Source organism: Gossypium hirsutum, chromosome A04 (assembly GCF_007990345.1).
Source record: "Gossypium hirsutum isolate 1008001.06 chromosome A04, Gossypium_hirsutum_v2.1, whole genome shotgun sequence".
Classification (NCBI taxonomy): domain Eukaryota; kingdom Viridiplantae; phylum Streptophyta; class Magnoliopsida; order Malvales; family Malvaceae; genus Gossypium; species Gossypium hirsutum.
This window is the reverse complement of record NC_053427.1, coordinates 85,661,355-85,673,697: the sequence shown is the minus strand read 5'-3', so window position 1 is coordinate 85,673,697 and position 12,343 is coordinate 85,661,355. Positions and strand designations below refer to the sequence as shown.

The 12,343-nt window shown below is 28.9% G+C and overlaps 1 protein-coding gene across 1 annotated transcript; it reads left to right on the top strand.

The window, feature by feature from the left end:
• Positions 1–9,149: 9,149 nt before the first annotated feature.
• On the top strand, positions 9,150–11,454 carry LOC107945147 (uncharacterized). The gene is made up of 2 exons (XM_016879008.2): positions 9,150–9,899; positions 9,988–11,454. Exons 1-2 carry the CDS (start codon positions 9,432–9,434, stop codon positions 10,933–10,935), a joined length of 1,416 nt encoding a protein of 471 aa, XP_016734497.1. The 5' UTR covers positions 9,150–9,431; the 3' UTR covers positions 10,936–11,454.
• The last annotated feature ends 889 nt before the right edge of the window (positions 11,455–12,343 follow it).

Here is a 12,343-nt window from a genome sequence, read left to right as displayed (position 1 = left end):
AATTTTTTATCATTTATCTCTTGGGTCCTTGCATTCAACATTAGAAAGACTTAATTAATGGATAATATGCAATGTCGTAGTAAAATAAGAATAACTACATGTTATTATTTACTATAAAAAATGTTAACCCTAATTAATATGATCTACGACGGTTAAGGTTAATTGGACTTTGATTATCTGGTAAAGTAAACATGTGTAAAACCTCAAGTAACTAATTTCTAATTGATGATGAATAAAGATAAATCTATAAAGCCTCAATTACATATAACATGGTTTTTTTGGCATTACATCATCTTAAAAAGAGAGAATTACCTCTCTAAAAATTATGTGTCAATTTAGAAACGTTAATGTTTGGATTGAATTTAGAATGTTTAATTAATGCTTTTTTCATTATTGTTATTTGTTTGTGTTTATATTTTTTTATTTCTTTATTTATTTTTCTAATTTTTTTTTAAAATTGGACAATTGGATCAAGAGTTGTTAGTTTTACTGGTCCAACCACCGTTCTAGTTTTGAAAACTTCAACAAATTCGATAATTCAGACATCACTTTTGACAAAAAAAAAACTTTCGGAACTAATTTATGAATTGTGATATACTTCAAGGGCTAATTTACAAATAAAGCCATTTTTCATCGTCTCATGGCTTATAGTGGTATTTTACTTTCGAGGCCTTGCGAGCTTGATTGTTGACTGGGCCGACGTCCAATACATTATGGGCTTGATTATTGCCTTTAAAATAATAAAATTTATTTGTATTGATGACTATACCATTAGTTTCAAAGGTTATTTTCAAGTATCAATTTTACTTTAGATTAAATTAATAATTAAATAATAATAAAAAAGGCTTACTAATTAAGCCAATTTAATTATACCTAAAATTGTTAAGGATTAAAAAATATATACCAAAGTACCAATTGATACAAACTTCAATGACAGTAAAAGCAGGTAGAAAAAGCTTAATCCTAAATTTGTGTTATTTGTTAAATTATTCAAAATAAATAGAATATTTACATTTGGTAATTTTGTTGATATGGTAATTTATGTGTATGTCATGTCAGTAATTAATTATTATTTTAAAAATAAAAGAAATATGTTTATACTTTTTAATAATTTTAATTTTTTAAAAATATTTTTTATAGTTTTTAAAAATTTTAAATTTTAAATTAATTAATTATTGACGTGACATCCACATGTATAACACTTCAGTAAAATTAACATGTGTTAACCTTTTCACTAATTTTAAAGTACATAAATTTAAAAATTAAAATATATAAAAATTAAATAAATAACTAATTTTTTTTCTTTTGTAAAATTGGAGTGCAAAATAATTTTTTTTTTAAATTTAAAAAAGAAGAAGAAGCTTGCAATGCGGTAGTCTCTTTTATTTCATGGATTAATGTCAATGTGAAAAGAATCATTAAACTACCACAGTCAAATTCTTATTTTCCAAATATTTATTTGGTCTTTCAACTTTATTAAAAAAATTATTGTAGTTCTTCATTCAATTTTTTTGTCAAATCATCTCAAAACGAATTAAAAAGTTAATGTTTTTAACTTTGCTTACCTTACATACACATGGATTGTCACATAGATGACATGTCAATATTTAATTAATTTTTAAAAAAAATTAAAGATTATTAAAAAAATATAAAATATTTTATACTTTAAAAAATAATTTTAAAAGATTAATTAAATGCTAACGTAATAACATGTCAGTAAAATTAACAAATATTAACTTTTTTATTTATTTTAGGGTGATTTGACAAAAAAAGAAATTTAAGGGTTAAATAGACAAAGATAATTAAATAAATGGTTAAGATAATTTTTTATAATTCTCTTATTTTAATATAAAAAATTTAACATAATATTCTCATACTACTTTTAAAACTATATCCTATTTGATTTTTTTTTCAAAATTTTCTTTTTCAACATAACCCTAATTAGTCAACAAAAGACTATAAAATATTTAAAAATAAACCCTATGTTGGAGTTGATTAGACTTATCTTATAGTCACATTCATAGATGGCAAAAATTCGAACCGTCTTGATTTAATGAAATAAAATAGCTTCTAAATCATGATTCTATCCAACATATGAGCATCTCTATGATTAGTGCAGGAGAAAAGAATAATTGTTAGTGATGATCTTCTTCAACCGTGGGTGTTACTCAGCCTGTTAATGGGTCTTTTTCAGCCGATGATCACTATAGGGTTGCCTTATTCGAAGATTCAAGTTTCTACTCCGAGCACTTGACCACCCCTTGTTGGGCTTTTCGTTGCTAGGAATAGTGCCCTCAATCCCGTTGTTTTGTGTGCAATGAATTGTTGATTGAATCTTAATTTAGTTAGTATCGATATTATTATCCAAGAATTTAGATTCAAGTGTGATAAAACTTGTTTATTTTCTTATTTAAAAATTAAAAAAAATATTAATTTCCAATAACATGTTTTATTTATGAGATGTATCCATCAAAGTATAAATTAATGCAAATTTGAATAGACAATATTGTCCTCTTGCTTATAGTGGTTGGTTATAAAAAAATCAAAACAAATCCAATTTAATTTAAAAGCAAAAATAGAAATATAATTGTCAAACAAAGCTGCCTGGTGCCTATATATGTAGGACTTACCCACAAATTATTTAAATTAAAGGGTCAAAAAAGAAATAAAAATCTTTCCAACCCAATGTTGAATGACTTTGAAACCTCACTATAATGGACAAGTTTCTCTTGTCTTTATTTTTCCTTTCCCCCCCCTAAAGGTACCTAAAAGAAAGATATGTTTGAATGATTACTATTTGCTTAATATTCAAATTTTAGACTTATTAATTTTAATATATATTTTAAAAATTATATTTATATTATTTTTAATTTAATTTTTAATAATTATAATTTTTTATTTATTAAGATTTTATATATATTCATTTTAACAAATTTTAATGTTTATATTATAGTAGATTTAATATTTTATGTGCTATAAATAACATGATATAAAATATTACAAATTTAAAAATCAGGCTAGGTTGAGCTTGGGCCTTAAATATTTAAGCCCAAACTTGGCCCATACTTTAAGCAGGATTAATTTTTACTAAAACCCATTTTTTGAACTAGATATTTTTACTTGAACCTTCCCAAATTTCGAGTAAGTGTTCGAAGTTGGACAAATAACCTACCCATAAATAGGTCTAATGAAGCTTAGCAAATCACCCCTTCTCTCATTTTATCACATTTAATATAAGTTTTTATATTTCTATTATATTCGTTTTATTCTTATGTGTTAAAATTATATTTAAAATATTATAAATTGTATGTTGGCATAATGATTTTTTTTGCTCTTAAAGTCTAAAAAAAATCATTTAAGTCCTCTATTTAATTTTTCGCTTTTTTTAGTCATTGAATTTGCATTTAATGTTTAAAAATAATTTTCATGTTTTTTTAATTTTAAAATTTTAAAAAATTAATTAAATGCCGACGTATCATCCATGTGACAATCCACGTGTATGCCACGCCAGCAAAGCGAAAAAACATTAACTTTTCCATCTATTTTACTGTGATTTGACAAAAACAAAAGTTTAATGACTAAAAAAGATGAAAAATAAAATAGATAATTAAAATGACTTTTTTTTTTATAAAATTAGAGTACCAAATATATCATTATGCCTTGTGTATAATATCATTACGTTTAATTATTTATTTTATATATTGTATTTAATTATTTACTTTATATCATGTGATCGTATTTGGATTTATTAATATTTATTATAGCTACCCTAACCCTAAATTGTAACTTTTTATAATTTTTATAATTTTATACACCGAAATGAAATTTTAAAAAATGGTATAATTAATTATGGGATCACATAATTTATTTATAATCTCTTCAGTATCACATGTAATAAAGTTCATTTACTGACGAACAAACAATTCAAACAAAAGAAAAAAAACAAAAAATAAAATAAATAAATATGTGTTGGCCATTAATTTAATAATATATTTGTTAATTAATATTCTCAGTAAATATTAATTAATACAATATGAAGATTCTCTTTTAATTATGACATATGTGCCACAGAATTTTGCATACCACGTTACTTACGGCTGTGAAAGCTCCTCTTCCGTTGGGGGCATTTCTATTTTTAATTAAATTATATATTTTTGAATAAAAGCTCGAATTATTTATTAATAAAAACAACGCATCGTATAAAGATATAGGCAAACTATAAGTAAAATATTTAAAAAAATTCCACAACCAGAGTAAAATAGAAAGAAGGCCCAACCACCTCAGTTGAGTCATATCCTTGTAAATCAATAAAACCTTTGAAACGTTCAACTTTAGAGTAAAAAAAATCTTGCCGTCGTGCCCGATAGTAGACGAGAGAGGTTTACGTCTCCAACGACGGTCTGCTTAGACAAAGCAAAATCTTGCCGTCGTGCCCGATAGTAGACGAGAGAGGTTCACGTCTCCAACGACGGTCTACTTGGACAAAGCAACACATCCAACAAAACACCACCCTTGGCTCCCAATCACACTATTACCAATCGTCCAAATTTGAAGTACCAACCCCCTCCACTATCATTATTGTGGGGAAAGCACTCGTCCAGCAGGGAACGACTCCACATTAAAAGAAAATAAATCTGAATTTAGATAAAAAAATAACAAAAAAATAAAAATTTAATTCTTTTAAAAAAATTTAAAATTTAATTAGAAATAAAGAAAAAAAAAGGTAAGAAAAAATTATTAAAAAGTAAACAAATAAGGGATAATATAATTTTTTACTCTTAAATTTAGTAAATAAGTTCACTTTAGTATTTAAATTTTTATTGGTTTATTTTGGCATTTAAATTTGACAATTAGGTCTATTTTTTATTCCCTGAACTTAAAAAATATAAATGACACTCAGTATTTTAATAACTAGACTAATAATTGAACATGTCATACCATTGATTTTTTATTAAACCAATTCATTCGGTTCAACCATCAAACCAATAATAATGAATTAATTAATTAAAAATCTTTAAAAAAAATAGAAATTTTATTAAACCAATTCATTTTTGTCTCGATTTTTAATTTGTATCAATTTAAAATAATTTTTGAGTCAATCGGTTCAATGCCTTTATTCGTACTTGATTTGTTTTAAAATATATATTATCCAAACAAATAATAATAAAACATAAACAATTCTTTTAAATTAAATATTACAATTAATTTAAATAAAATTTTTATCCCATTTAATTGATTTTTTACAAATTAATATTTTGATCAACTGATAGAATAATTCAGTCCCGTTTTAACAGAAATAAAAATGACTTTAAAATAGAAAAAAATAAAATTATGTTTTTATTATTTATTCTTCTAAAAGTGGCGGGAGTATCTGTTGGCTGTATGCACTATAACGAAAATAAAGTGGAAAACACGTTTTTCTTTTTCTTTTTTTTTTTTTAAAAAAACCTTTCCATTTACGCGCATTTAGTTATCCTTCATTCCATTGACAAATCATAACTTCTTTTTTGTATTTTTATTTTTTTCTCAAAATACATATTTTTAGAAATAAAAAAATTTATATAATTTTTATTATTATCCATAACTCTTTCAACCTTTTTTTAGCAATCTCGTTATATATTTTGATTATATATGTTCCTTTTGACATTATGGGTGAGCATTCAATTGAATGAAGTGAAAAAATTTGAATTAATTGAGTTGATATGTCCTATTTTATCACCCTAACTAGATTTGAAATTTTTTCAAATCGAGTTGAGTAGAATGGAATTTGAGTTGAATCGAATCGAGAGAAAATTTTTAAGTTAAAAAATAAAAAAATTAAACATGTCAAATAAAAATCTTGTTTACTATAACTACTTTCGTGTTAAAGTACATAAATTTGAAAACTTTTTTAAAAGCAAAATAATAAAGAAATAAAATATTTTAGTATGATAAACTTGAATCATTAATTAACTTATTTAAATCCTAAAATTATTATTTTAGAAAATTTTAAACTTTCTTTATATATTCTTTAGAATCTTTTTTAATATTATTATACTTTTGTAAAATATATAAATTTTTAGAATTTTGAATTTTTTAAAATTATTTTGAATTTTTTTTTGTAGTTTTCGTTGAGAAAAAAACTAATTTGCTTATTTTCAAAATTGACAGGAACTAAAGGAGCATTTACACCAATCTGTTATTTGAATTGTAAAATTAAACTCGTTCGAAATTCAAATTACTTATTCAGGTTGATTTGGTTAACTTGAAATTTGAATTCTTTTAATTTTTTTTTAATTAAATCAAGTTTTGTTCACCTCTATTTGACACAATACCTAGAATTACCAATAGCTCCTCCCCAACTCATAAATAGAATGATAATGCACTCCAACGCACTCGAACCCACGCCCTCCTGCATTAGCAACAATACTCATGCCAATCGAGGTAAAACTCAATCGACAATCTTTGAACACTTAAATAAAAGGATCATATGTGTTTAAGTATATTTGAATCCATATTCTCATGATCATTGTAATAATAATGATGTCAATTGAACTAAAATTTAATCCATATGAAAAGGATAACGTGTTTCACTATAACTCACGTCCTATTGTATTAGTAACAATATCATACCAATAGAGTTAAGACTCAATCGTTATATATATATTACTTCATCATTACTATGCCAATCGTAATCTTTTTTTTTATACAATACCTAAATTAATAATAAACGTCAAAATTCTAAAATTAAGAAAAATTAAGTAAACCTTCCATCCCATGTGCGAGGATATTATTTACTATTAAAAAAATAAAATATGTGATTAAAAAAACTCAAAATCTCCTATTTGAAATAGCAAAAGTCAAGAATGAGATTAAAATTTATTAAAAAAATAAGGTGAACTACACTTAAGGTCACTAAACTATTACTATTAGTAAAATTATGTTTTGGTCATTTAACTATAAAGAGTTACAAAATGGTCGTTGAACTATTAAAAAATTTTCATTTAACTCATTGAGCTGTTAAAATTATTGTTATATGGCATTCTTTGTTTGCATCACCTACACCAATTGAAAGCTTTCATTCTCGTTTTGTTCTACAATTCAGTTTTTTTTTTATGAAACAACTCTAAACGTTATGAATTTGTGAATCAAAATCCAAACAACTTTCTTCTTTGATCTCTAACACTGACCGCAAGATCGACTTGGATATGAGGTATATTCTTCTACTCATCAATGGGTAGCGATCTATTGTATCGATCGTTGAATTGTCACTTGGAACTTGATAGTTGGACTTTAAAAAAATATTAAATAAAAACTTTCGAATAATTCAATGACCATTTTGTAACTTTTTTAAAATTGGTGACCAAAATATAATCATACTAAAAAATTAGTGATATTGAATGTAGTTTACTAAAAAAATAACGAAATAAGAAGACAATCGATGATACTTCAACCTAAAACCTTACTTGAAGAATAGTAAATTTTTACTACTCAACTAAATAAATATAAGTAGTAAGTAAATAAAAGTACCATGAAGGCCATTATATTAGGAATTAGATTACATTTTGTCTCTTCAATTCAAAAAAATGGCAAATTAGACCTTGTACATTAGATCAAAGAGCAAATAAGTCATTCTATTAAAATTCCCATCTATTTTTACTATTAAAAACTAGTCATTGTATATTAACATAAGGTACACGTAGCAAGTCATGTGTAACTACCTAGTTATTTCGTTAACCATGACAATTATTAACATAGATAAATTTTTTAATAGAAAGAACTAATTTACCTTTTGATTTAATAAATATGGATTAAATTATTTATTTTTTTGAATAAAAGAATCAAAATGTATTATCACTCGTAAGTACATGATCCTCCATAATACTTTTACCATAGTAATTAACAAACTGTTATTTTTAATTTTGTTGTTTCACGAGTTCACTTTCATTCTCTGTAATTAAAACGGTTACGGTAACTTTTAAAACAATAAGTAATTAAATATTATGCTGTCATCTTTCCTAAAATTGTATACTTATCACCACTCCCTCGACTTTTCTCTTCTTCTACTCGCTCTACTGTCACGCCACGTGTTAACCATGCGCAGTAGCCATTGGCTAATTCCAACTATTGTTCGCGTCTTCGAACCACATAAAATCCGTCACGGCTTGCGAGACTAATTAGCAACTACTTGCGCGAGTACTCGCAGCAAAACCTTTTTGCTCAATATATGCTGTCACTGGCCAGTTGCCATTCCAAAGTCCGATTCCTCCAATGACATGTCTTCCTGAAAAAACACAATTGGTTTACTACATCAAATTTATCCAAAGGACTTGTAAAATATGGCTAAAATTGCCCTTTTTTTTCCCATTTAATTCGCCCTATTTATTTGAATATTTAAAAAAATAAACCGATTTTAGAGAACATGAAAAGCGCGTTCAATTGGATGTGTTTTTTGCATAGTTGGCAAAAAAATTCGTCCAGCTAGTGAGCTTTTCGTAACACATTTTTTTTTTGGAATTTTTAAAAAATATTTTTAGCTGGATGCGCTTTCTCACACTCTCCCCAAAATCGACATATTTCCCTAAATCTTAAAAAAAGCCTATTTGACCAATTACCAATAAAAATGGGATATATAGCTAATTTAGTCGTAATAGAAAGACTAATTTTTTTTTTGAAATAAAAATAGATAGATTAAATTTCTAGCGTTCGAAAAGCATAAAGACTTGTAACATATTTTAACATTTTCCTAAACTATCGTGCTGGCCATAAAAAAAAGTAAAATTGTTATCTACTTCCTCCAAAAGCCGTAAAGTTATAACTAACTTTGAACCCTAAAAAAAATTTATAACATTGTCCCCTAAATATAACATGGAGTATATATTTAAAATTACTTGTATTAAATTATAAACACATGTTTATGTACGATATAAATAATTAAGATCTAACATGTTTTAAAAAATAAACAATTTAACTTATTTTGAATATGCTCTGTGTCATAATTTAACTAGAATTTAATATGGTAGGACTTAATTGATATTCAATTGAAACGTTTTGAAACATAGGACCAATTTAAAAATTAGGTCATAGTTTGAGGACATGTGATTGTATTAACCCTTGTTTTCATAATTCAATTATTTTGAATAACAAAGATATTTTCACAAAATATTGTTAATTTTGAGAATAATAATAATAATACATAATCAATAAACTGCGTTTAAGTTGCTCTCTAAAAAGTCGCGACGTTTACACTCTCTTTCTAAAAAAAACCAGTTTCTTCAGTGCTCTGCGCTATATTTCTCACTTAAACTCCATGAATGAACTTCAAAGCTCTCTTTTTTCTATCTAATAAAAATACCCTTTAATTGTTTTTTGCTTCTTTATTTCACTGTATAATCAACGAAGGGTTTTCTTTTTTTTTCTTTCGGATTTTTTAGGGAAAAAAAGGAGCTGTAATGGAGAAAAAGCAAGGTTTTTTCTCATCTCTCAAAGAAGATGTGATTCGCGGGCTTTCACCTTCCCGTTCCCGGTCCAACAGTCTGGCGAGAACCGGTTCACCCATGTCCGGTCTCTTGCGGAGAAAGAAAACCAGTAACCAGTACTACGCCGGTGGCGGCGGTTACGTGGCGCAACCGGAGCCATTGATCGCGAGATCCGGGAGCTTAAGGCCAGTCGGGGAAGCTTTGGCTCCACTCATGGAAGGTCCTGATCCCGACGGAGTCGAAATCGGGGACTCGAAACGGGTCGGGCCGGGTATAGGACAATGGGTTAAGGGGCAGTTATCGAGGAACCCTTCCGTTACTGCTTCGTATAAGAGGTCTGATCTGAGATTGTTGCTTGGGGTTATGGCTGCACCATTGGCTCCGGTTCATGTTAACTGCAATGACCCTTTGCCTCATTTGAGCATCAAAGATACTCCCATTGTTAGTCCCCTGTTTTATTTTTTATTTTATTTTACTGATAGATCCATTTTAATTTACTTATTATTTTGATTCCATTGTAATGATGCAGGAAACTTCCTCTGCTCAGTACATATTGCAGCAATACACGGCGGCTTCCGGCGGGCAGAAGTTGCAAAACTCGATTCGGAATGCCTACGCTATGGGGAAGCTTAAAATGGTGGCTTGTGAATACGAAACGGCAACGAGGACGGTTAAGAATCGCAACGGCTCTAAAGGTGCGGAGTCCGGCGGGTTTGTGCTTTGGCAAATGAATCCGGACATGTGGTATGTCGAACTTGCAGTCGGTGGTAGCAAGGTTCGTGCTGGATGTAACGGGAAGCTCGTGTGGCGGCATACGCCTTGGCTCGGTAGTCATACCGCGAAAGGACCTGTTCGACCGTTGCGTCGTGCCCTTCAGGGTCTTGATCCGAGGACTACGGCTAGTATGTTTGCTGATGCAAGATGCATAGGTGAAAAAAATGTTAACGGTGAAGATTGCTTCATCCTCAAGTTATGTACCGATCCGCAAACGCTTAAGGCGAGGAGTGAAGGCCCGGCGGAGATCATTAGGCATGTTTTATTCGGTTACTTTAGTCAGAAGACTGGACTTCTTGTTCACATCGAAGACTCACATCTGACTCGTATTCAATCTAACGGCGGTGATGCTGTTTATTGGGAAACCACAATCGATTCATATCTCGATGATTACCGACCCGTTGAAGGTATCATGATAGCACATTCCGGTCGTTCTGTTGTTACACTTTTCAGGTTCGGGGAAGTCGCAATGAGCCATACTAAAACAAAGATGGAAGAAGCTTGGACGATCGAGGAGGTTGCCTTCAATGTACCAGGCCTTTCGCTTGATTGTTTTATCCCACCAGGTGATTTGAAGTCCGGATCCATCGGTGAAACCTGCGAACTCCCTCAAGACGAAAAGGGAAAGACCGGGATCGTGTTAGCAGCACAACGTGCCAAGCTCGCCGCAGCTAGCAACACAATTTGGCAGATGGAAGTCTGAGTGGGAAAATCACATCTTTGGCAAATTGTTCATATTGGTAACTAGTGCAGTTCACTGACACATTAGAAGGTCTCTTTTTTCGACTTTGGTTTTTTTGCCTCTGTTAATACTTCCGATGCAGAATTCGACTACGGTGTCGGAGCTCGGGTTATTCCGGTTCGGGATCGAGCTAACAGAGGTTAATATTTTTTAGGTTGTGAAGCTGCCCTATTAACCTTTATATATATAGTTTCACACTAACTCTAATGGTTAATGAATATATTGTGGCAGTATAAAAGGATGCTGCTACTAATCATGTTTGAGAATTTGACAGTCATTTTTCTGGTTTTTAATGTTACTGTTTCTGGATTCTATGATTCCATTGTTTGTCTGAAAGTGATTTGTTGGATATGGTAAATGACATGGAATTACCTGTGTTCTGGTTGGTTGCTATTGAAAAGCAAATATGTAAACACAAAATCCATGTTCATCTGTTAATTTAATGCTTAATTGTTAATGTTATATAAATTTTAAATGTTATTTGACTTCAATCTTCTTGACATGGTTGGGATTCCATCAATTTTCTTAAATTTAAATTTGTATTAATCAATGATGTGATAGTTGCTCTTGCTTACTTTATTGCTTAATTATGTGGCCGGGTTTAATCCCCATTAATGAGAATAATGCACATTTCATGACTAAATGTTTACTTCTTCAAAGAACAACGAAGAACACCCACAACAAAAAAAATCGGTTATTTCAGTACTGGATACTTAAATTACAACCGAAAAAAGAAATCCATAATCGTTTCTTCCAATCACTTATTTGTAAGATCATTAAAGCTTTTAATGTCCGAACTAACAATAAATACATTATTCAAGTACCAAATTATATATATAGAGAGAGGGGCATAGTGAGCCAGCTCTAATGCACCCATCTCCATGTGTCTGAACATTCTTTCTTTACATGGTGCATGACAGTTGACAGCATCTAAGCTTGTCTTAAAAAAAGTTTTGAATGCCATTAGCATTGGCTGCCTGCCTCTGCAACTTTTTTTTCATTCAAGCCCCTCTGGTTATTTGCTCCCTGGTGGGGGCATCTAAAAAGCTATTAATTTCATAGGGACAAATTAAATATAAAAAGAAGAAAGAAAAAAAAGTCAAATCAGCACCGCCTAATGTGGGGTTAGGTTTGAAGTTTTGAGTCTTTCATTGCTAGAACTTCGAAGCAAAAAAGAACAAAGCTTGTGTGTGAAAAATATTATTACAAAATTTACACCAAGGTCAAAAGGTCCTCCAACCTAATCCATGTTGATGATTTTTTTTAATTATAATAAAATCTAAAAATCTTTTAGGATTTTAAACAAGTTTTATTAGCAAATTCATCTCTAAATTATATTTTGATTCTCACATAAGTGATTAATGTTTTT

Bases quoted from the DNA above. Each gene is read 5' to 3' on its own strand.
- LOC107945147 (XM_016879008.2), top strand. From the start codon at position 9,432: ATGGAGAAAAAGCAAGGTTTTTTCTCATCTCTCAAAGAAGATGTGATT. The intron at 9,900-9,987 runs GTTAGTCCCCTG...GTAATGATGCAG, and splicing joins GCATCAAAGATACTCCCATT to GAAACTTCCTCTGCTCAGTA.